At 43.8% G+C, this 26,592-nt stretch overlaps 2 protein-coding genes across 2 annotated transcripts; one reads left to right on the top strand and one right to left on the bottom strand.

The window, feature by feature from the left end:
• The first annotated feature begins 3 nt into the window (after window positions 1–3).
• On the top strand, window positions 4–2,567 carry LOC121579773 (autophagy-related protein 101). The gene is made up of 2 exons (XM_041894654.1): window positions 4–879; window positions 1,028–2,567. The coding sequence occupies exons 1-2, from the start codon at window positions 628–630 to the stop codon at window positions 1,427–1,429; spliced, it is 654 nt and encodes a 217-aa protein (XP_041750588.1). The 5' UTR covers window positions 4–627; the 3' UTR covers window positions 1,430–2,567.
• A 1,295-nt stretch (window positions 2,568–3,862) lies between these two features.
• Window positions 3,863–12,748, bottom strand: LOC121579774 (zinc finger and BTB domain-containing protein 21). Its single transcript, XM_041894655.1, has 2 exons — window positions 12,654–12,748; window positions 3,863–8,790 (listed from the first exon to the last, which is right to left on the bottom strand). The coding sequence occupies exons 1-2, from the start codon at window positions 12,736–12,738 to the stop codon at window positions 5,723–5,725; spliced, it is 3,153 nt and encodes a 1,050-aa protein (XP_041750589.1). The 5' UTR covers window positions 12,739–12,748; the 3' UTR covers window positions 3,863–5,722.
• Window positions 12,749–26,592: the final 13,844 nt, after the last annotated feature.

Below are 26,592 nucleotides of genomic sequence, written 5' to 3' on the forward strand. Positions count from 1 at the left end.
CGCATGTGGGCCTTGTTTTCATCTCTAGTTGGTCTTCCGAAACTATCAATTATATCTTCAAATACATTTTCATATCTAAGAAAATCAGCTTTTTGATGTAGAAATAACTGCAATTACATAGCTTTTATCGATAGTTTCTGACTTATATACACGTGTTGTTACATTGCAGAGATACAAGAACGGAGGTATAAGAACGGACACAAGGCTCGGATTGGACCACAAGATTTTCCAACGTTGCGTTTACAGAAGTAGCTCCTCCCATCTTTAGTAGGACAACGAAATTACAGTTTGTGTGTCAACAAGTTATTATTAATAAATACATGTAAAGAACATAGCTAGCAACAACATATTTTCTACATATGTATGTTGCAATATTCAACAAGTCAGTCTGAAAGTAACGTGTTCTATTGATAACCATCGAGCTTGCCACAGGAAACTAACGTTTGCTGCGTTAATAGCTAGTTAGCTACTTACAATAGCTAGCAGTAACGTTAGCAGCTAACGCGTTAGCTAGCTTGTTTAGATGTTTAGCCCAGTTGGATGGAACGTAAACAACAGTTGAAGGGTGTGCTGGAATAGCAAGTTCCCCCATATATTCCATCTGCTTCTGTGGGGAAACAGATCACCATGAACTGCCGTTCGGAGGCTCTGGAAGTGTCGGTGGAGGGAAGACAGGTCGACGAGGCCATGTTGGCTCTGTTACACACTATATTACTGCATCGCAGCACTGGGAAATTTCATTACAAGAAAGAGGGCACCTACTCCATTGGCACTGTTGGCACACAGGACATTGACTGCGACTTCATTGATTTCAGTTTTGTTCGTGTTTCTTCAGATGAGCTTGACAGGGTCATCAGGAAAGCAGTAGGAGAATTCAAGGTAGGCTTATCTGATGACTGATTGTTGAAATTGATAGATATAATACACTAAAACATATAGCTAGATAACATATGAGTTATGTTCTGTATAACAATAATTGTTATTTATTGGCATCCATTGACCTCTGGATCTATATTGTGCTTTACAGGATGCCATGGGAAATGGGACAGATGGAATGGGACAAATCTCACTGGAGTTCTACCAGAAAAAAAAGTCCCGGTGGCCTTTCTCCGATGAGTGTATTCCCTGGGAGGTCTGGAGCATTAAGGTCAATGTCGTCAACCTGGCCAACGAGCAGGAGAGACAGATCTGCCGGGAGAAAGTGGGCGAGAAGCTGGGTGAGAAGGTGATCAACATCGTGGAGGTGATCAACCGGCACGAGTACCTACCCAAGATGCCCACCCAGTCGGAAGTGGACAATGTGTTCGACACCAGCCTCAAAGACGTCCAGCCTTACCTGTACAAAATCACTTTTCAGATCACTGATACGCTGGGCACCTCAGTGAGCACCACCATGAGAAGGCTAATAAAAGACACCTTAGCACTGTGAGGGCACCTCAAGATGATGTGCATCTTAAAACATGGCTGTGGGTAGCCTGGTTCCAAATCGTTTTGTGCTGTCTTGTCAACTCTTATGGTTGTGACCATTGGATGACTATAGAAGTTGGCAAGACAACACAAACAGATCTGAGACCAGGCTAAATTGTGGGCTTTATTGACTAGGGGATGTAATTGCTTAAATTAAAGGTTATACAAATGCTGCCATATACACAAAATTATATTCAATTTCTTTTAACTCAGTTTCTTTTTTTAAGAGCTTCCACACAAATTCAGAGCACAAATTTAAATACATATTTTGTTAGAACCTAACATCAAAATGTTCCATCTTTCAAATCTGAATATCAATATCTGTGGTTACTGCGGTCTCAATAAATGTACAAATGTAATCTGAGGATACAGTTATCATGAAACAAACAAATCATTGATAAAATTTTTTAATCTTATTTTAAATCCTCTTTTCCAGATGTACTGTAATTAACAAGCCATCACAACCACAGCAACCCCAAAACATCTGACTGTTGTATAGGAACTATTTTCCAAATCCCGCCTTTTCCCCAAGGGCAACAGTCTTGCTTTCACATGTTCTTAAATTTTTTAACCCTTGGTTGGCAAGATGACACAAACAGATCTGGGACCAGGTTAAATTGTGGGCTTTATTGGCTATGGGATGTAATTGCTTCATTGACATGGGCATTTGCAGGCCTGTGGGTGTCTTAACTATTAGTTAGAAGCACTGATAGTACGCTAGAAGTACAACCACCCAATGTCTAATCAGAAAGTAAAATCAGTTTTATTCACATTTGTAAGCAGTCATTTTAGGATCCTAGTTATCTCTATTCTTTCTCCAAATGCCTTTGTCAACACTGAAACATGACCTTTCACATCCGATAGTACAGAGTATAACATTGTCAAGTATCATTTTTGCTTTTATGTTTTTTGTATGAACAAAGTGCTGCAAGGAGCATGTCTGTCTGAAACAGGTTTTCATTTAATAACTGCTTTATGGAAGTTTTATATTTTCAAGTAATTGTAAAGTCATTTTCTTATTTATGTTTGACATTTGCTTTAAGAAAATGATGTGCAGAAAGATGTTTCACTTTTGAAAATAAAATGATCACCTGAATTAATTTCACATCCCAAATTGTTATTTTAGCAAACCACCTGCTACTGTGCTTACTGATGTTAAGTACAAGACAGACCAACACGAACGTTGGTCGTGCGCGGTGGGTTGCCGTCCTATTGCCTCTGACCACAGTACATTTAAAAAAAAACATTTTAGTCATTTAGCAGACGCTCTAATCCAGAGCGATTTACAGTTAGTGAGTGCATACATTATTTTTTATACTGGCCCCCCCCCGTGGGAATCGAACCCACAACCCTGGCGTTGCAAACGCCATGCTCTACCAACTGAGCTACATTCCTGCCGGCCATTCCCTCCCCTACCCTGGACGACGCTGGGCCAATTGTGCGCCGCCCCATGGGTCTCCCGGTCGACTACGACAGAGCCTGGATTCGAACCAGGATCTCTAGTGGCACAGCTAGCACTGCGATGCAGTGCCTCAGACCACTGCGCCACTCGTTAATCATTTCACAGAACATCGTTAATCATTTTATGTTAATTTCCTGACTACACATTGAATCGCCACACTTTGTCGACACCCAGCAGGTGATTTACTGCAGACGCCCAACGTTCTTGTTGGCCTGTCTTGTCCTTTACAGGTTCAGATTTGTGCAGTATACTGCATACCAAACATGCATCATCAGACAGGTCAACTTGCAAAGATGTGGAGGAAATCTTCAAATAAAGAATTAGTAACTAAACAGTCAGGGGATTTTTTAGGTTGAGAGGCCAGATGCTTTATTCAAAAGCATTCTTTGCCATTCAGCTGTATGGATGTTTTTCATAATCTGTTGCAAAGGTTTCCTCTCCAATCATATATTTTTCATTCAGAGGATGACCTTGTACTATAATGACTCCATATCCTCAATGTCCACATCAGTGCAGACCACAAATTCACTTCCTGATTCACAGCCAAAAAATGTGTCACCACTGTCCAAGTGGCTATATAGCTTGAAAAACATCTCTGTGACCCATGGCAGTGACCATCTGTCCAAGGAATAACATTGCCACCTTTTCTCTTTATCACATTAGTTAGCGGTTTTCCATCTGTAACAGCTATTTTATCTGTAACAGCTCTGGACATGCCTTAATAATGTTGCAACTAGCGCAAACATGTTAAAAAAATATGTTTTCAACCAGATTGCAGTTTCAACAGTTCCATAGTGGAAGCCAAAGCCAGGTACAGAGGCACTACTCATTTAAACACATACCAACTTCTCCTGAAAACCATAACATGATTCAAGGGTGTTAGTTTCTTATTAATGCAATCCAAACAGTATACACACTCAATACCAAGGCAGCTACCGCAATATCACTCTTTATTACAGAAATAATTCACGCACAAAAACTGTAGAAAAAACACAAAACAGCTGCCGTTCATGTAAAGCAACAATAATGCAACCCATACAAATACGCATGATTGCAGAAATAGCAGAGTAATAAAGATATGTATTTTCATAAACAAACTAATTATAGGTACAAAATTAAAAGTTATACAAACGCTGCCATTTACACAAAATTATATTCAATTTCTTTTAACTCAAATTTTTTTTTTTTGAGCTTCCACACAAATTCAGAGCACAAATTTAAATACATATTTTGTTAGAACCTAACCACAGAATTTAAACATCAAAAAGTTACATCTTTCAAATCTGAATATCGATATCTGTGGTTACTGCGGTCTCAATAAATGTACAAATGTAATCTGAGGTTACAGTTATCATAAAACGAACAAATCATTGATAAAAAAATGTAATCTTATTTTCAATCCTCTTTTCCAGATGTACTGTAATTAACAAGCCATCACAACCACAGCAACCCCAAATCATCTGACTGTTGTATAGGAACTATTTTCCAAATCCGACTTTTCCCCCTAGGGCAACAGTCTTGCTTTCACATGTTCTTAATTTTTGTAACCCTTTATTGGATCTTGGTTGTAAATCCTTCAAAATATCCAAGTAAAAAAAGTAGTTACTCTGCAACGATTTATTGTGCTTCATTTTAACAGAACATTTGTCAAATTGTCTCAGGATGCATATGCTAAGACCATGCTATCAATTCATACGATTACTTGTGTAAATTATCATACAAACTATTTCAGACACAGAGCAGTGATACAATACTCATGTCTTTGGCCATTCAAATTCATTCCTGTGTATGTATTACTATACAAGTTGCTTGTGTGCTTTTGTACCAAATTAATCATTTAAAAAAACTACAACTAAATCTACCCAGTAGGCAGAAGGTAAACAAAACTCCTTTCCCAATAAAGTACATATTTTACTTATTCTTTACACAATAATCCACTCATGATGATCTGTAATTTAATGTGAAATATCTAAAATTAAACAAGAAATGAAGATTATTTATTTTCTCAGAATCTACAAAAAGTGTCAGTTAAAATACTGCATGTGTTTCCAGTTCTTATCCCCTTGCTAATCTAACTCCTCTTTGGTTTTGTTTACTTGTATAATCTACATGAACTATCACTAAGGCAATGACAAAATCTGAATTATGAAGAATTAATATGAATAGTCAATATGAAAACCATAATGTTATGGTACAAAACAGATTACAGCTGAAATGTTAATGGGACGCAGAGGATCCAAAATAAAGATTAATATAACAGCAATTAATCAATGTAATTTGACCAATATACGCAATGTTAATAGCGAACAGAATTGCAAAGTGCATATCAATAAACATGATGCCGGAGGCCACTAATATCATATTCATAATCGTCACGCATCAATCAAAAAAATTCACAATTTAAGCAAAAGCATTTAACTGATCTTGAATTGTACAGTACAGCAATTCCTAAATAAAGCACTTTCTTGAATCAAAAGAGTTTTATAGGTAAAGACGAGTCAAAGGGGGTTATCTGAAATAGATTTATGCAGTACTAACAATGTCAAAGGCAAAGTAACCATTGTAAGGAGCTGATGATGAGGCAAACAGCAATTAATTGCACTAATTCGTTTTCACACCAACACACATGGCCACTGGAAAATATAACATGAAGGAAAGCCAACTACCAACAGCAATAGATACATTCAAAATCTTTCTTGTGTAGACAGAGTTGTATTTTATATTTTACCATGCTGTGAGCATAAAGTATCATCTCAGGCTCAAAAACAGAGCACAGGTGTTCGAGTGAGACATTTAATTGTGGCTCTGCTCATGGCTCCAAAGACTAAAGGCAGTCTTGAATGTCCTGTGGCAGAGCTTACACATGTACTGCCTCTTAAACGTGAGGGCAGAGAGAGTGGGGGCATGGTAAAAAAAGGTTTCTGATTCCTGAGGGGTGAGAGGATTATCCACACTATCCGTCTTGGGTAGGGGGCTACTGTATGATCTGTCCATCTCTGGCCTCTTGGTCCTGGGCATTGATGACGAGCTTCCAGGCTTCTCTTCCTCCTTCGCTACCACAGATTTAGCTACCACTGGCTCTGCCTCCATTGGTTTAGGTGGAGAAACTTGTGGGGCAGGACGTCCAGTTGCTTGTGTGACCGGCGGTGGTGGTGAGGGGGAGGGAGACGAAGGGCGCCTGTCATCGATCTCTCTCACTCCATGTTCGTCGGAGGTGGACATGTGGGACTGGAAGTGGCTCCAAAGGCGGAAGTTGGTCCTGAAGGCTTTATTGCAGATGTGACAGATGAAGGGTTTGATGTGGCACAGCAGCTCCTGGTGGCGCTCCAGATCTTTGTGGCCACCGAAGAGCTTGCCACATTTTTCGCATGGCCAAACACCTGGCTCCTCGGGCTCGATGGAGGCCCCAGACGTCATATCCTCCCTCTCGCTCACGGCCTCCTCAATGGGCTCCTCCTTGACTGTCAGCTCGCCGTGATGGTCGTTCTTATGCTGGCTAACACTCAAGTCCTCGGGCACGAATGATGAAGAATCCTCTGAGTCGAACATAGGCGGACCTGAGGAGTCACTGTAGATGATGTCCTCTCTGGAGCTCAGCGCTCCCACAGATTCCTGGGTATGGAGCGGCCTTCCGAGGTGGTCAAATGCTTCTCCATTGATTTCCTGATGGCTCAGCTGCTCCTTAACAGTCATAATGTTGTGGTTGTGAACCTCCACCTGGTGTCTCCATATGCTAAAGGAGGACTTGAAGGTCCGCATGCACTCCAGGCAGGTCAGTTTCTTGTACTTGCAGTGTGCTTCGTGCTCTTTTTTAACCGCTGGGCTGGAGAATCGGAGGCCACAGTACGGGCACACGGTTGCGTGTCGACAGCCCCTCTCGTGGTCTCCCTGCTCAAAGTGAGAGGACAGCTTCTCATTGCAGAGCCTGCAGGAGTAAACCTCTGTGTCTGTGTTCTCTCTTTGATCGGGCTGGTCCTGGTCCTTTTGGCAGAGACTGCCCTCTCTCTCAGTCTCTTGGTTGGCTCTCTCCATAGGGTGTGTCTTCAAATGCTGCTTGAACTGAGACAGAAACAAAAACGTTTTCCCACAGTAAGGGCATATCAAATTTGACCTTGATCTCAGGCCACCTTTTTTGGCAAACACCTGAGACTGCTTATTCCTCCTCAGCTTCATGAGCAAAGCTTTCTTTATTTCTCTCTCTCGCACAATATCAATCAGCTTCCTCTGAAACTTTTCATCCAGCTGGAACGAACTGGAGGATGAAGCAGGGTTTTGTACCACTCCGTGCTGGGTTTGGCAGTGGGTCCAGACTTTGAAGTTGGTGTGGAAGCGTTTGTGGCAGATGTCACAAGCATATGGCTTATCTGGGTTGTGATACATGTTAACATGGCGGTGCAGTCCAGCTTTGGATCTGAACACTTTCAAACAGTTCCAGCATTTAAACATCTTGCTCTGCCTGGGCTCATCAGTCCAGTCTCCATCATTGTCGTCCATGTTGGAGTTGTGAGGTACAGATTCTGACATGTCGTCGTCATCATCTTCACGTGGTAAATCATGTTTGTTCACCCCTTTGGACTTTTTGAATGGGTACCTTCTGTTCTCTTTTCTCACCTTTCTCTTTCCAGGGAGATTATAAAATGGCTTAGTAGGGCCTTGGTCGAAATTCATTTCAATGTCTTTTAGGTTGACTGATAGAGAATCCCCCACTGTGATTCTAATGATCTCTGAGGGGTCAGACAGTGGGCTGCTAGGCTCTGTCTTCACATTGAACTCCTCTCCCTGAGTTTCTTCTTCATCATCATACCTACTGTGGTGCCTTGACCTGAGAAGAAGTGGCGGAACCACTTTCACACTGTGTTTGTGCTCTGTCTCAGTCCCTTCCTCTGTCTTTGCCACCATCTTAACAACCGACTGTACTCGGCCTTGCAGCTTATTGAGCTCCAGTGTGGGGGAGAAGACTGGGACGGGACTGTCCATGGATAATGATCTGCGCAGCAGGCTTTTTATGAGTGGGCCACTCCTGTCAATGGTCTGGCTAGGCTCCCCTGCCTGGCCCTGAAATGTTGGTTTGGGTCTGTAGAGCCTCTGCTCCTCCTCCTCTTCTTTAGTGCTTAGATCAGACTCAGTCTGTAACATGACTGTTGGAGATTCACTGAAGGAGACTGAGGAGGTGAGCTGTGGCCTTACTGATGACCCTGTGCGTGATAATGTCTTCCCCTTTAAGATGGAGGCATATGAACAGATGGGCTTGCTATCAGAACCCTCACCAATTGCTTCAGCTGATTTTCTGGGATTGGATGCAGTGTTCCTGGCTGATTCGTTTGGTTTCCTGTGTCCTGAGGGCTCTCCTTGATAATTTGAACCGTAGCGACTGGGGCCGGGAGCATCACCACCTCGGTTCTGGCGCATAATGACACTCCTCGGCTGGCTGTCATTGTCAACTTCCTCTGAGAAGGACAACATTTTTCTGGAAACGCAGTAGGACACATGCGGCCTTGTTGACATGATGTTGGTTAGAAAGGGGATTCCTAGACTGTAGCCCATCTCCTGGATGGCTGCCAGGCTGCCTCTGTCCACGAAGAGGGAGGATGAGTATATGTAATTCAGCACTACCTCAAAGGCGTCAGGCTCACAGAAGTCCAACTGTATCACTTTGTGGGTCTCAGACAGCCTCCGTGTGAACAGGGATTGGAAATACTCACTGCTGGCGGCAAGCACACTCATGTGGGCCTGGTACCTCTGATCCCCCACAACCAAGACTGTGTCACAGAGCTGCCCCCTCAGGCGCTGCTCGTTGAGCACCCCCAGCACAGAGAGGCCGTGGGAGGGATTACTATAGTGCACCAGACTCTCCATTCTGACTGAAAGGCAAGAACAAAAAGGAGAGGATTTTAATTTCAAGACACCTATTTTGACTAAATTTTTCTATAAAATAAAGTAAGGAAAGAGTTACCTAAACATTTAGGAAACACATAAAATCAAACAAACTATGTGTCAAATAAATCTACCTAAATAAATAAATAACAGCAAAACTATAAGAATCTAATAACATTATGTCAAATTCATATATGACATACAGGTGTGACAATGTTTCAGAAACTTCCCCAAGTTTGTGGTAAATTTGCTGCAAACTAAATAGTGTGCCACAAAATGTTGCCAGAAGTTTGCAAATGTTTGCCACTATTGGTGAATCTGCAGCATACCTTTGGCAGCAATAATATTTATTGCCACTAGTGGCAAAGAGTTCGCCAGAGATTTTTTTCTGGCAGACAATTCTCTCAAGATTCAATTTGAATCCATGGCAAACCTGTGGCAAAAAGTTCCAAGACCAGTAACTGTTCATTACCAATCAGGGGGATTAGAAACATCTGTTGGAAAATGGAAACCAAGCTATCTAGCTAGCTACCAAAGTTGTCCGGTGATTGTCTAACTTATTAATTAAACGTCCTAGCTAATAAACTTTAACATTTTATTTGCTAAATTATGTCTAGTTAGCATAGTAATGTTTTATGGGATAGAGTGAAACACATTTTGTTGATACCAGTTTCAATCTGTCAGTGCCACTGACTGGCTTGTGCTTAGCTAGCTAACGTTGGCTATCATATTTTTGCACATTAATGTGATAGGTAGCTAAGCTAGCTAACTAATGATTTTCCTAAACATTTATATTTTTGGGTGAATACGTTGCTGTCTTAATACCATGTCAATATGCTAGTGTCACAGTTCAGTAGCATGTTAGCTAGCACAACAGCTAAGGTAGCAACAATATGAGTTGATTTGACATTAATGCAACATTTTATTTTGCAGATGGATACCCTTCCCCTACCCGTGGTGTTGGAACAGGCAGAGAGGATGCATCAACACCCTGGAAATATGTTTGTGGTGCAATCCCTCATAACACTCTTTTTGAGTGATAAATGAGTGTATTGTCTTCAAGATTGATAAGGTATGCAAATGCATGTTTTTCAAATGTAGCCCATACATTGATTATTTGTAACAATTAGATCTTTCATTGCTTTAAACTAGTAGTAACTAACTCATCTTGATCATGTTGTTCCTTCTCTTGTTCTAGAAACAATCAGTTACAAGGCAAAAATACAGATTGAGGCCTTCAATCAAACTGAGGACAGGGAAATGTGTGTGGACCAGACAGGCCAAGGCTTCTTGCATGCATGGCTTTGAGATGTAAGTTACACTTTACAAAACGTTGGGTTGTTTGGATTACCCAATTGCTGGGTTGCAGGCATTGGGTCAATAGTTGGGTTGTTTTCTGTAAAAACAGCAAGATTGGGTCGTTTGTGCTGGGTTATTAAGGTTCGGTTACGGACGATTTTAGCATGTCAATCTTGGTGGGGCAAACAAAAAAAAATGTTTTACATGCATGGATATTTGACCCAGCCAGTGGGATAAGTCCACCTTAACGTGAGCAAGTGTCAAGACGTGGAATCCAGGCTCTGTCGTAGCCGGCCGCGACCGGGAGACCCATGGGGCGGCGCGCACAATTGGCCCAGCGTCGTCCAGGGCTGGGGAGGGATTTGGCCGGCAGGGGATGTAGCTCAGTTGGTAGAGCATGGCGTTTGCAACGCCAGGGTTGTGGGTTCGATAAAATAATGTAAGCACTAACTGTAAGTCGCTCTGGATAAGAGCGTCTGCTAAATGACTAAAATGTAAATGTAAAATGTGGAAACTTACAAGTCTTCTATTGCGACTTAGTGACTGACTGGAAAACGGCTAACACCATTTTGACAAACTAAGAGTGTTTTGGCAGACTGAAAACCATGAAAACGGTAAGTAACAAATGTTACAAATTATGAATTTGATGGTCATTCAGGTTAAATAGGTTGTCCTATCATAATTAGGTAGCTAGCTAACGTTAGCTTGAGTGTTAGCTAACGACCGTTAGCTAGCTAGCTAGCTAGCTAGCCATTTTCTGTGCTAATATCTCTGGCTGTGGTAACGTTTACTAGCTAGCTAATGTTAGCCTCGCGACCATGCTCGCGACGCTAACTTACTGGATCGTTGTCGCGGAATATAGCTAAATGTACGTTCATTGAATCAGATTGCTCATTCATCAAAAAAACCTCTGAAAATGCCAACTACTTTAATGATTCATGATTATGTTTGTTTTGTGTTTTCTGATTGTTTCAGTGCATGCATTCAACAAGCTTTGGACAAAGGACTCTCCGCCATCTCCAAAGTTCACTCAAAAAGGCAATAGTTCTGAACTGGGTTTGATTTAGTTTAGTTTGAATTATTTACATTTTGTTATTTATCTTTTAAACTTCCATTGGTTGAAATCTATTGCTCAGTTATCACTTGGCTCATGTAAATAATTCTGTAGTTGCCCCTTTAAACATCCTAAGGTCAACATCCCCACCCATAGTGTTCACATTTCTCTCATGTAAATGTTGTAGCTACATAAAAATATTAAATAAACAATTTATTTGGGAAATATCTAGTCTTTGCTCTTTTTACCATGCTGATTATTTCAAGTTGTATTGGATTTATTTTGATATGTTAAGACATTTAATACATGTTTAGTATATTTACTACATTTAATGTTTTAGTTTTTTTCTCTGAGAAGTATGTAAGTTAACACAGTGACCAAAAACCTGATTTAATTTGCATATTCATACTGAGTTTGCAGCAAACAGAATGTTTTGCCACAAGTTTCCCAGAATTGTTTGCCAGAAGTTCAGTCTGCTACAAAACGAATATGCATGTGAAAATATGATATTACCCAAATTTGCGACAAATTGGCCAAAGGTTTGCCAGAAGCCTGTTTTTTCGGTAAGGGGTATTTTGCTATGCAGTCTGTGCCAACAATTTATTAGTGAAAATGTGCATGATTATTAAATCCTTCATTTTCAATTTTAGAATATCAAAACACATTCTGTAAACCATGAAGAGTACTGCATTAGACTATACAAATTTTTTTAGATCAGCAACTAGTAGGATGCTACTGTATCTATCTGTGCTATGAGCGCAAATAACGACGCATGCGCATTTATAGGTTCTATTTCGATTACATCATGTCTTTAATCAGAAGACATGGCGAGGGGGCATATTTAGTAGGGACGCAGACAGCGTTCATTCCGTTACACACATAACTGTGGACACGGCTATCAATTCCACATGATTACACAAACATGTCTAGTACATTCCATTTCAGAAAAGTTTTGAACGCTGCGCCCCATTCAATGTGTCTGAGGAGAAGTCAGGAGAACAAGTATTAGATAATCCGCGAGACGTGGCTAAAATTCCTGAAGACACAAATTCAGCAGAAACTGGTTTTAGAAGTCTGGCAAGTATTCTCCCCGTTATGGACTAAATAGGTTAATTAAATTTGAAACAATGACGCGGTGCATGGTCTGTTTGTTACCGTTGCTGGCGGTGAAATCACGTAATCACCTTGTGTTAATGTTTCCGAAAGAGAAATGTCAAAGAAACAGAATAAAAACACAGTGCTCGAGAAACGAGTGTGTGGTCACTGCGTGTGCGCACACACCCACTACTGTATTTTCTCCCTGGTTAGTTAAAGCGCAGACGCAGCATCTACAGGAGCAGACACAGAGCAGTTGCTCGTGGGGTTTAGAAAAGACGAAGAAACCACCTCCGAGTTACGTCAGGAAAAAAAGAAGCTTTTCTCCAAACAAGAGTCCAATGTAAAGCACTAGCGCCAGATAATCTCAACCAAAGTAGTTTTGTGGCTTTCTAAACTTACCCCTATGCATTCGTTCTGTTTCCACGGAGCACACTAAAGACTTTATATCAGAATTCTGGTGAGTGTGTGGTAGTCGTGATTCCATCCATCTTGAATTTGACGTCATCCCACTCCAGGGATGAGGTCATCACATAGAACGCTCGTCACGTGCGCTGTGAGCTGATAGGCTGCTTTATACCATGTAGGCGGGAGGGTAGGATATGACAGGCAGATTAAACCATTTTAAAGTGACAGGTCATATTTTCGTTCTTTGATATGTAAACATACCCTTGGGAAACAATACCAATTCACATTCAATAAAAAAGCAATCATATTGCTGTCAGGTCAACATTGCTGTCTCAGTTGCAAAGTATCAATATTCTGTTCTTTAAAACCATAGATGGATACTGCTAAATTATGTGGAATTACAGAATTAAATGCAGAATGTATTTTGCTATTATTATTGTTAATGTTATTTTTGTTGTTGTATCTAATGACGACAATCAAAGCACGGGGTAAGATCTGCATTTGACATTGGTGGATGAATGCGTTTCTCTGTAACCAGATACACTGTCCCACTGAAACTAATTAAAGAGATGTGATTAAAAATTTCATTATGGCACCTCTGCTCTCTCTCATTACAGATACCCAGAGGACGCCTGTTGCTCTGTTTATCCTGCCACATCCTGGAAAGTCTTCATGTAGTACCGTACCTCACAAGCGGATGATCCAAGGAAGATGCGGCACTGCTATTGCCTCATTACATTTGACATTTTAGTCATTTAGCAGACGCTCTTATCCAGAGCGACTTACAGTTAGTGCATACATTATTTTATCGAACCCACAACCCTGGCGTTGCAAACGCCATGCTCTACCAACTGAGCTACATCCCCTGCCGGCCATTCCCTCCCCTACCCTGGACGACGCTGGGCCAATTGTGCGCGCCGCCCCATGGGTCTCCCTCTTACATGTATGTACAATCTGTGTGTATATGCGAAGACTTCATGGTATTTAAATAAACTGGATACAACAAGCTGAAACTGAGGGTGGGACACTGTGATTGTGGTTCTGCATTTAGAGCCAATCCTATAATCTGTGGAACTAAGTGATGTGATGACACCTGTTAATGGTTGTTGTGTCACTCAGGTTGAGCCACCCCTCTTCTCTGAGAGCACCCCCCTCCCTCCATCCCTCCAGAACAGCCTGCATGAAAAGCAGAGTTTCTGGGTGAAATTGGATCTGCTATATTCCTGTGAAATTTGAGTTGCATGGTTGTGGGTGGGAATTTCCCAATACTAGTGTGCAAACTACTGTAGACATCCGCGCATCCCAGAATACTTGCGTGATACAGGAATTTCTGGGATAGTATTTCCCAATTATGCATTAGTACGTTTCTGGAAATATAACTTTATATATAAGTCACTGAGAACAAGATGGCGTCTCAGATGATTTTTGTATGTCTGTTGGAACGTTTGTACAAATGAACAACACTAATGACGTATGTTAGAAGTTTATTTTGTATGAAATTTGTATCTAACGGTTGCATGCTAACCACTAACATTAGCTAGCTCAGCGCTAGGCTAGTTACATTTAATACACAGGCCTCTTCTATAGCTCAATTGGTAGAGCATGGCACTTGTAACGCCAGGGTAGTGGGTTCGATCCCCGGGACCACCCATACGTAAAAATGTATGCACACATGACTGTAAGTCGCTTTGGATAAAAGTGTCTGCTAAATGGCATATTATATTATTATATTATATAATTTGTTTGTACTGTTCTACAAACTGTTGTTGTCCATACAATGCATGGGTATATATTTAGTGATTTTGCACACCACCATCTTTAGTGATAAACTAGCTAACACTAGCTAGGTAACTAGCTAGCTAACTAACCAGGTTCAACCCTGGTGTGTCATACATGCACACCTAGTAAGACATACATTTTTGCAAAGGCAATTAGCTAGTGAAGTAGATTATTCTAGAGATTGTTGAGTTGAGTTGTAACATTTACACAAATGTAACACGTTTGCATTCTCTCTGACACAGATTTACTTCCCAGTACAACGTGTCTGTGCGATGTCAAAGAGCACAAACACGTCCCTGGATGTTAAGGTTGCACTCAATTTTCTTTGTTAATTCAAACACTGAAAAAGAGTGATACTTTAAAAGGTATGCTTAATGCTCTTTTTACAAACAATAGCAAGGCTCTGCAGCGGTGAGCTGGCCACCAAAACAACATCAAATTAACCTTGTGCTTATATCCATTTCAGGTTCTTGTGCCACCTATATTACGAGACTGTGAGGCAGGCGTATCTCTCAGGTTTACCTGAGAACATAGGGGACACAATCTTGGAGAACCATGCAAATAAGTAGTTTTTGCAAAAGTAGTTTCTGTGTAACACTAGGTTTATTACTATTGTATTACTCCTGGTCCTTGGAATACAAAGTGCATATATGGTCCTATTACATGTTTCAAGTTATATAGTTGAGTCTAGAAAAGTAGAATGAAAACAGACATTGAATTCCACCCACGTGGTCTAGAGTGGCTGCTATAGCTCCCGTAGTACCATTCATCACCGATTGATGTACTTTGTTGGAACACTAATTGCCTCTGTATCAGAACTGTATTGACTGTTTTACTGAAAATAACAGTAATCATGAGCTTGGTACATGTTTTGGCAAAGATTCTGTTTCTACTCTAGTCCACATGCCAGTAGCTCTGTGCACTGACAGTATCACATGCAAAACTTATATCTTGTTTGATTATAATTACCTTTGGGTAGGTGTTTGTGGGTGATACATTGAGTGCATGTAGCCAAAGGCATGTGGAGCCCCTTTCAACCAAGTGGATGAAATTCAATTATTGTTATCACAATAGTCCAATAATACCAATAATCTCAGTTAATTTCAAAAGATATCAAAAACTGTGTGAGGGAACTACAATGAAGCTAAGTGATATATGTCAAAGGTTGGAATTCCCCTTCACTAACTCTCAATTTGGGGTTGGTGGGGTAACATTTAGATTTTATATGAATTATATGAATATGCATGACTTGAGACTGATGCATTTGTTTACTGTGTTCTATTGGTTCTAGATGCATGGTCGAGAGTGCTTGTAGAGGATGAGAGAGACATTTGGAGAAGAGTTAATGTGAACCTGATGAGGAGGATGGCCTGCAAAACAGAAAACCAGTGTGGTTCGTCAAGCCCCCCCTACTTGCGGAGTGAGGTGCTCACTGCCCTTAATCAAGAACTACAGAGCCGCTTGGAGAGGGACCAGAGCTACTTGACGAGCTACAGCACACGGATCATGTCTGGGGAGTGTGATGTCACGAGAGGCTGTGTCCTGGAGGGACGTTACATCCCCCTGAGATGGCTGCAAACCCAGACAGCTATGGCTCCATCTGCTGGTATGGTCGGGAACTCCACCCCTCTATGGCCAATCTTCCCACGCAGCTGAAACAGATCAGGAGCTGATGAGCTGGAGGTTTTGAAGGGAAGAGACACACTGAGAGTGAGTGTGTGGGTTGTGAAGTAACACAGTCTCCAACCTGGGCTCTCTGGAGGACAAGAGTGCTGCACGTCCACTTCCATGAGGAATATAAGGATTTGGAGATACTTACCTTTGGGAAATACTCACCTTTGGATATATTCGCCTGTGGAACTACGGGAGAGACATTGGGAAGGACTTTTTGCTGGGTTGGCCACTAGCTGCAACGTGGACTACAGTAAGGCTGGGGAAAAGTTAACTGAGCGAGTGAGAACTATGATTTTGGATGTGGAAGAGACATCCCTGAACTGTTAACCCTTAAAGAGCCACAAGAGAACAGAATTTGGTTATATTTTCGTTAATTTCCCAAGACCTTTAATAAAATCCTTGTTTTGTTTGAACCTTGTCTCCTTGCACTACTTGAGCAATCCCGCTGAAAGCTGTGTAGCCTCTCGTGACGTCACAGATGGTGGAGAATACGGGCACGCTCAAGCGTTAATAGTGCATGTCAGAGGAGGATACCGAAGGTTTGATCACCCAGTTTTCCAAGTTGGCCGTAGGCTCCCCGCCGACTGAAATGGAGGACATATTGAAAAGCCCTTGTTGCTGGCCAGCAAGCCCAGATGCAAGCAAACGTGGCTCTCTTGGAGGAGCAAAAGAAAGCCAACCTTCTGAAGGCAGAGGAATTGCAGTTGCAGAGACAGAGGGTTGTCCAAAATACCCGCCCAATAAAGGCAAGTGACTTTATATCTAAGATGGGAGCTACCGATGACATTGAGGCATACCTGCATGCATTTGAGGCCACGGCCACTAGGGAAGCCTGGCCCAAGCAACAGTGGGTTGGTCTGTTAGCCCCCTTTCTAACCGGGGGAATCGCTGAATGCTGTCCGGGACCTGGGCCCTGACCAGGTTACTGACTATGATGCCCTGAAGTCTGAGATCCTCAGCAGATATGGACTCACAAAGTTTGGTATGGCCCAGCGCTTTCACAGCTGGACCTTCCAACCAGACCAACCTCCTCGGGCGCAGATGCATGAACTTGTCCGAATCGCAAGGAAATGGCTGGATCCGCAGAGGAATACAGCAGCAGCGGTGGTGGGAGGCCGTTGTGGTGGATCGTTACCTACGCGCCCTGCCTTATGAGGCAAAACGGTTCATCAGTCAACAGGCCTTGACCACGGCTGATCTGACCGTGGAAGCTGTGGAAAAGTACCAGGCCACAGCGGAGATGCTGAATGCTTCCCGAAAAGACCCCAGGAGTGCGGCCCCACCACAAATGGGAAGAACCCGTCCAAAGGACCCCCAAGGTCTCGAACCCAGCCACGTCAGGACTTATCCCGGCTCAGGGGGAGCCAGAAACCAGGCGGGTCCAAGAAGAGTACACCAGGAGGGGGAAACTCGACAGTGTTACCGGTGTGGGGAGATGGGACATATCTCCTGGCAGTGTGGGAAACCAGCCGATGAACCTATGCCCACTGCGGAGTCCTCCAGCTCAGCACCCACACACCGTTTTTGCCTCGCTCTTGGGAGTCGTAGATGGCGGCCCAGATCGACCCCCCACCTGCCCGGTAACTGTGAATCACCATGATGTGGAGGCCTTACTGGATTCTGGTAGCCGGGCCACCCTGGTGCGTAAGGATTTGGTGGGCCCAACGTGTCTGACCCCGGGGAAAGTCCTCCCAGTTTCCTGTGTCCATGGGGACACCAGAGAATACCCCATTACTGAACTTACAATGACCAGCACACGGGGAACCATACACACGACGGCGGGGGTGGTTGATTCCCTCCCCGTCCCTGTCCTAATTGGACGAGACTGCCCAGCCTTTTACCCACTCTGGAGAGAGTCTCAGGAGAGGATAACCCGAGTACCTCGGAAACGGAGAGGCAAGACTCATCCTGGGAAGGCTCCGGTGCAATCCTCCGAATTACTCACTCCCGCCCGGGCTCTGATAGGGATGGCAGGTGCCCAGACCGACACAGAGACTGGTCCGGATACGGGAGAAGAGAACGCAGCCCAGGAAAGTGCTCCGTTCTCCAGTGAAGAAGACGTCCCAGGCACCCAAGAGCTTCCCCTCTCACAGGCCAGTATGGTACGGCTCAATTACAAGATCCTACTCTTGCAAATGCCTTAAGAAATGTGCAGGTATTAGAAGGTGTAGTGTTAGGTGATAAGACAAACCCTACTTACCCCCATTTCGCAGTAAACCGGGGGTTAGTATATCAGATAGTCAAGAAAAATGATGAAGTGCATGAACAGCTCCTGAGTGCCACAGCCCTATCGGGCCACAGTACTCAACCTAGCACACACACACCCGCTAGGGGCCCACTTGGGGGTAGAGAAGACTAAGGAAAGAATCATGCAACGTTTCTTTTGGCCAGGAGTACACAAAGAGATAGAGAACTACTGCCGTAGTTGCCCTGAGTGTCAGCAGGTTGCGCCAAAGCCCACATATAGAAACCGCTCATTCCCTTGCCCATTATCGAAACTCCTTTTGAGAGGATTGGATTAGACATAGTCGGGCCCTTACCGAAAAGTTCCAGGGGACATCAATACATTCTGGTCATTCTGGACTATGCATCCCGGTACCCGGAGGCCATTCCGCTGAGGAAGGCTACATCCAGACAAATCGCCAAGGAGCTGTTCCGTCTCTCAACTAGTCTGGGAATCCCAAAAGAGATATTGACGGATCAAGGGACTCCATTCATGTCCAGGGTGATGAAAGAACTCTGTGCTTTACTGAAAATCAAACAGCTGAGAACCTCGGTCTACCACCCCCAGACAGATGGTCTAGTCGAACGTTTTAACAAAACACTAAAATCCATGCTGCGGAAAGCGGTAGGGGAAGATGGGCGCAACTGGGATCAGCTGTTACCATACATATTATTTGCGGTGAGAGAGGTACCTCAGTCTTCTACTGGTTTTTCACCCTTTGAGCTCTTGCTTTCCTACAGACCCAGAGGACTGCTCGACATCGCCAAGGAGGCCTGGGAGGAGCAGCCATGCCAACAGCGGACACTGATCGACCATGTCGGGGCTATGAGGGGAGAGAATGAAGGCCATCTATCCCATGATGCGGGGAACACCTGGAGGCCAGTCAGCGGCAACAGCAAGCCGCCTACAACAGATCTGCTCAACCCAGGGAGTTTGGCCGGGGGACAGAGTGCTGGTCCTGGTGCCAACCGTTGAGTGTAAATTCCTGGCAACCTGGCAAGGACCATATGAGGTCATTGAACGCGTGGGAGAAGTAAACTACAAGGTGAGGCAACCAGATAAAAGAAAAACTGAGCAGATTTATCATGTTAACCTTTTAAAGAAGTGGCACGCCAGAGAGGCGATGTTCAGCTGTCTACCCCCCACAGAGACCAAGGAACCGGCGCGAGAAGAGGTTCAGCTGGGTCCAAATCTGTCCCCACATCAACGACAGATGGCCCTGGAACTCGTGGAGCAGAACCAGGATGTCTTCTCCTCCCTTCCCGGTCACACAGAGGTGGTCCAACATGAGATCCGCACCATGCCTGGACGAACGGTAAACCAGCGCACGTACCGCGTGCCAGAGGCTCGTAAAGTGGTTATACAGAAGGAGGTAAGGAAGATGCTGGAGTTGGGAGTAATCGAAGAGTCCCACAGTGCCTGGGCAAGTCCCATCGTACTAGTTCCCAAGCCAGACGGTTCAGTACGATTTTGTAATGACTATCGAAAGTTGAATGAAGTGTCTGAATTTGATGCATACCCAATGCCTCGTGTCGATGATTTAATAGACTCCTTGGGGCATGCTCGTTTCCTAACCACTCTTGATCTCACAAAAGGCTACTGGCAGGTACCCCTGACCCCGGCGTCAAGGAGAAGACAGCCTTTGCCACCCGGAGGGGCTCTACCAGTATACCCGACTTCCGTTTGGTCTCCACGGGGCACCTGCCGCGTTCCAACGCCTGATGGATCGAGTCCTTGCGCCCCACAAGAGGCAACGCAGCGGCTTACTTGGATGATGTTGTTATACAAAGTCCGGATTGGGCCAGCCACATACCCCGGGTACAAGCGGTGCTGGATTCGGCTCAGGGAAGCAGGGCTCACGGCAAACCCGAAGAAGTGCAAGCTGGCCTTCAGTGAGACAAACTACCTGGGGTACACCATTGGGCGGGGGTTGGTCAAACCACAGGGAAGCCAAACTGCGGGCCATACAGGACTGGCCGCAGCCCATCACCAAGAAGCAAGTAAGGTCATTTTTGGGCCTCGCTGGCTACTATAGACGCTTTATTGCAGATTTTGCTACCATAGCTGCACCGTTGGACGGAGCTGACGACCAAACGCCACTCACGAATGGTGAAGTGGAACCCTCGCGGCGGAGGCGGCTTTCCCTCAACCTGGAGCGAGCACTCTGCTCCAGTCCGATCCTGGTGGCACCAGACTTCAAGAAGGAATTCATTGTCCAAGCGGATGCTTCGGAGGTGGGTCTGGGTGCTGTCCTCACCCAGGCACATGACGGTGAAGAACATCCCATTCTCTACCTAAGCAGAAAGTTACTTCCCAGAGAGAAGAACTATTCAACGGTGGAGAAAGAATGTCTGGCTGTAGTCTGGGCCCTGGAGTCCCTTCGGTTCTATCTCCTGGGCCGACGTTTCATGGTGGTATCTGATCACGCCCCTCTGCAGTGGATGGCCAAGAACAAGGAATCAAACAGTAGAGTAACCAGATGGTTTTTGAGCTTGCAACCGTTTAACTTTTCTGTTGTCCACAGGGCTGGCAAGCACCACGGCAATGCGGACGCCCTCTCCCGGCGTGATGCCTTCTTCGCTGCCTTTACCCCGACGAGGACGTCGGTCCCGAGGAGGGGGATGTGTGATGTCACGAGAGGCTGTGTCCTGGAGGGACGTTACATCCCCCTGAGATGGCTGCAAACCCAGACAGCTATGGCTCCATCTGCTGGTATGGTCGGGAACTCCACCCCTCTATGGCCAATCTTCCCACGCAGCTGAAACAGATCAGGAGCTGATGAGCTGGAGGTTTTGAAGGGAAGAGACACACTGAGAGTGAGTGTGTGGGTTGTGAAGTAACACAGTCTCCAACCTGGGCTCTCTGGAGGACAAGAGTGCTGCACGTCCACTTCCATGAGGAATATAAGGATTTGGAGATACTTACCTTTGGGAAATACTCACCTTTGGATATATTCGCCTGTGGAACTACGGGAGAGACATTGGGAAGGACTTTTTGCTGGGTTGGCCACTAGCTGCAACGTGGACTACAGTAAGGCTGGGGAAAAGTTAACTGAGCGAGTGAGAACTATGATTTTGGATGTGGAAGAGACATCCCTGAACTGTTAACCCTTAAAGAGCCACAAGAGAACAGAATTTGGTTATATTTTCGTTAATTTCCCAAGACCTTTAATAAAATCCTTGTTTTGTTTGAACCTTGTCTCCTTGCACTACTTGAGCAATCCCGCTGAAAGCTGTGTAGCCTCTCGTGACGTCACAGGAGTTTTCATCAAGGCAACCTACAGTGCATTCGGAAAGTATTCAGACCTCTTCCCTTTTTCCACATTTTGTTACGTTACAGCCTTACTCTAAAATGGATTGAATTAAATGTTTTCCTCATCAATCTACACAAAATACCCCATAATGACAAAGCGAAAACAGGTTTTTAGACATTTTTGCAAATTTCTAACAAATAAAAAAGAGAAATACCTTATTTACATAAGTATTCAGACGCTTTGCTATGAGACTCGAAATTGAGCTCAGGTGCATCCTGTTTTCATTGATCATCCTTGAGATGTTTCTACAACTTGACCTGTGGTAAATTCAATTGATTGGACATGATTTGTAAAGGCACACACCTGTCTATATAAGGTCCCACAGTTGACAGTGCATGTCAGAGCAAAAACCAAGCCATGAGGTCGAAGGAATTGTCCGTAGAGCTTCGAGACAGGATTGTGTCAAGGCACAGATCTGGGGAAGGGTACCAAAACATTTCTGCAGCATTGAAGGTCCCCAAGAACACAGTGGCCTCCATCATTCTTAAGTGGAAGAAGTTTGGAACCACCAAGACTCTTCCTAGAGCTGGCCGCCTGGCCAAACTGAGCAATCGGGGGAGAAGGGCCTTGGTCAGGGAGGTGACCAAGAACCCAATGGTCACTATGACAGAGCTCCAGAGTTCCTCTGTGGAGATGGGATTACCTTCCAGAAGGATAACCATCTCTGCAGCACTCCACCAATCAGGCCTTTATGTTAGAGTGGCCAGACTGAAGCCACTCCTCAGTAAAAGGCACATGACAGCCCACTTGGAGTTTGCCAAAAGGAACCTAAAGGACTCTGACCATGAGAAACAAGATTCTCTGGTCTGATGAAACCATGATTGAACTCTTTGGCTTGAATGCCAAGCGTCACATCTGGAGGAAACCTGGCACCATCCCTATTGTGAAGCATGGTGGTGGCAGCATCATGCTATGAGGATATTCTTCAGCGGCAGGTACTGGGAGATTAGTCAGGGTCGAGGGAAAGATGACCGGAGCAAGTACAGAGAGATCCTTGATGAAAACCTGCTCCAGAGCGCTCAGGATCTCAGACTGGGGTGAAGGTTCACCTTCCAACCGGACAATGACCCTAAGCACACAGTCAAGACAACACAGGAGTGGCTTCAGGACAAGTCTCTTAATGTCCTTGAGTGGCCCAGCCAGAGCCCGGACTTGAACTCAATCTAACATCTCTGGAGAGACCTGAAAATAGCTGTAAAGCGACACTCCCCATCCAACCTGACAGAGCTTGAGAGGCTCTGCAGAGAAGAATGGGAGAAACTCCCCAAATACAGGTGTGCCAAGCTAGTAGCGTCATACCCAAGAAGACTCGAGGCTGTAATTGCTGACAAAGGTGCTTCAACAAAGTACTGAGTAAAGTGTCTGAAAACTTATGTATATGTGATATTTCATTTTTTATAAATGTGCAAAAAAATCAAAAAAAACTTTTTTGTTTTGTCATTTGGGGGTATTCTGTGTAGATTGATTAGGGGGAAAAACAATTTAATCCATTTTAGAATAAGGCTGTGATGTAAGAAAATGTGAAAAAAGTCAAGGGGTCTGAATACTTTCCCGAAATGCAGATGCTATTACCCACTTTCTCCTGCTCTAATGCAATTAATTGTCATCCTTCAAGAAGTGTATTTGTGAGTTTTATTCAAGGAACTAAGAGTTGTTTTAGTATAGCGATGTCGTGAGGTGCTGGAAAAACCTTGATAGTGGTGCTTGAATATTTATTTCTGAAAAGGTGTAGAAACCTTGATTTGTGATATTAATAATAATATAAATAATTCAGTCATTTATTCATTAATTCATTCCTAATTCACTAAGTCATTCATTTAATAATGTTTTTATTATACCAATGACAGCCACTAAGGCAAGCTAGCAATGACTAGCATTAGCATTCAGTGGGGCGAATAAGTATGTGCAACCTTGAGCAAGTGCACAACCATTTACTGACATTTATGGGAGAGACGTGGGCGGACGTGGAAGGAGATGTATTGCAACTGACGTCAAAGGCGTGCACTGGAATTTCAAGATGTATCCTGGTAAGTGGGTGGACGTGTGTGGTAGTTTCTGGGGCTTTACTGAACCATTTCCGGACATACTGTATACACGTCCGTGCATGTCTGCGCACAAAAGTGGTCCGTTATCTGAGATTTACAGGACGTGTGCAGGGCCAAACACTGCTGGACATGTGCCCCGCAAATTTCCAGAAACTCGACCTTTTCGGACTTGTGCACTGGAGTGTTCGACCTATAAATGTGCCTTTTCATGCAGTGATATGCCCCAGTGCCTCAGAATATCATCATTGATTCAGTCCTATTACTGATGCTAGGTTTAATTGCTTCATATGTTTAATAGTTCATTTTCACAACACATTAGAATTACAAGATGTATAACATCCCCAAGCCTTGTGTGGAAGGACGGTAATGAATGTGTTGTGATGATTGAACCTTTTAAATTCCAGAGAATATAGAGATCTTTTTATGAATAGGTGGAAAATATATTTTTTATTACGGTCTTTGGGGGAAAAGTGACACAATTTCTAGAAAAGTAACTCATTTTCCTAGAGAGCTTAGTTAGCATTACAACCAGCAGAAGATATTCATATTTCATGAATAGTCTGTTGCCATAGGCAAGACTAGTGAAATGCTAGGTAGCACACAGTGGTGTAAAGTACTTAAGTAAAAATACTTTAAAGTACTACTTAAGTCGTTTTTTGGGGTATCTGGACTTTACTTTACTATTTATATTTTTGCCAACTTTTACTTCACTACATTCCTAAAGAAAATAATGTACTTTCTACTCCATACATTTTCCCTGACACCCAAAAGTACTCGTTACATTTTGACAGGAAAATGGTCAAATTCACACACTTATCAAGAGAACACCCCTGGTCATCCCTACAGCCTCTGATCTGGCGGACTCACTAAACACAAATGCTTAGTTTGTAAATTATGTCTGAATGTTGGAGTGTGCACCTGGCTATCCGTCAATTTTTAATTTTTTTTATGGTGCCGTCTGGTTTGCTTAATATATGGAATTTGAAATGATTTATACTTTTACTTTTGATACTTAAGTACATTTTAGCAATTCCATTTACTTTTGATACTTAAGTATATTTAAAACCAAATACTTTTAGACTTTTACTCAAGTAGTATTTTACTGGGTGACTTTCACTTTTACTTGAGTCATTTTCTATTCAGGTATCTTTACTTTTACTCAAGTATGACAATTGAGTACATTTCCACCACTGGTAGCACAGTATTTTAGTGACTGCATTTTTATATCACCTCTCCTGATTCTCCTGCCTGCCTGCTGGAGGCTGTGGGTGAGGAGATGAGAGCAAACACTGCCATGGTTACTTGAGTGGAAACCAAGTCACCTGGGACAGTCACTGCTGCTCTCTTCTCATAGCCACCATCTCTTCCCCTCTAGCATCACAAACATGTTGTTTGCTTGCATTGACAGTGCCATGGCAGGTCATAACATTCACTATATATAGAAAAGTATGTGGACACCCCTTCAAATGAGTAGATTCGGCTATTTCAGCCACACGTGTTGCTGACAGGTGTATAAAATTGAGCACACAGCCATGCAATCTCCTTAGACAAACATTGGCAGTAAAATGGCCTTACTGAGGAGTTCAGTAACTTTCAACATGGCACCGTCGTAGGATGCCACCTTTCCAACAAGTCAGTTCGTCAAATTTCTGCCCTACTAGAGCTGCCCCGGTCAACTGTAAGTGCTGTTATTGTGAAGCGGAATTGTCTAGGAGCAACAACGGCTCAGCCGCAAAGTCGATAGGCCTCACAAGCTCACAGAATGGACTGCCGAGTGCTGAAGTGTGTAGCGCGTAAACATAGTCTGTCCTCGGTTGCAACACTCACTGTCAAGTTCCAAGCTGCCTCTGGAAGCTACGTCAGCACATGAACTGTTCGTCAGGAGCTTCATAAAATGGGTTTCCGTGGCCGAGCAGCCGCACACAAGCCTAAGATCACCATGCGCAATGCCAAGCGTCGGCTGGAGTGGTGTAAAGCTCGCCACCACTGGACTCTGGAGCAGTGGAAACACATTATCTGGAGTGATGAATCACGCTTCACCATCTGGCAGTCCGATGTACGAATTTGGGGTTGGCGGATGCCAGGAGAACGCTTCCTGCCCGAATGCATAGTGCCAACTGTAAAGTTTGGTGGAGGAGGAATAATGGTCTGGGGCTGTTTTTCATGGTTCGGGCTAGGCCCCTTACTTCCAGTGGAGGGAAATCTTAACGCTACAGCATACTAGATTATTCTGTGCTTCCAACTTTGTGGCAACAGTTTGGGGAAGGCCTTTTGCTGTTTCAGCATGACAATGCCAACGTGCACAAAGCGAGGTCCATACAGAAATGGTTTGTCGAGATCAGTGTGGAAGAACTTGACTGGCCTGCACAGGTCCCTGACCTCAAACCCATCGAACACCTTTGGGATGAATTGGAACGCCAACTTTGAGCCAGGCCTAATCGCCCAACATCAGTGCCCGACCTCACTAATGCTCTTGTGGCTGAATGGAAGCAAGTCCCTGCAGCAATGTTCCAACATCTAGTGGAAAGCCTTCCCAGAAGAGTGGAGGCTGTTATAGCAGCAAAGGGGGGACCAACTCCATATTAATGCCCATGATTTTGGAATGAGATGTTCGACAAGCAGGTGTCCACATACTTTTGGTGATGTAGTGTATGTTTAAAGCCTTATGGTTTTCCTGGCCACACATTGAAGGCTCTTATTATAACTGCTTGGGATGATAAGCACACACTCAACAGTTAGGAATGAACAGTAATTTTAAATACAGGAAACATACAGGAACATAGGAATATACAAAGGGATCAATTTGATTGCAGAAATGTCACTTCAACCAAATGTGAATGAATACACGCTCTCCATGTGGCTGAATTCACTCTCCATCTAGATATTGCCATGCAGTAT

This window comes from Coregonus clupeaformis, chromosome 13 (assembly GCF_020615455.1).
Source record: "Coregonus clupeaformis isolate EN_2021a chromosome 13, ASM2061545v1, whole genome shotgun sequence".
In the NCBI taxonomy this organism is placed as follows: Eukaryota; Metazoa; Chordata; class Actinopteri; order Salmoniformes; family Salmonidae; genus Coregonus; species Coregonus clupeaformis.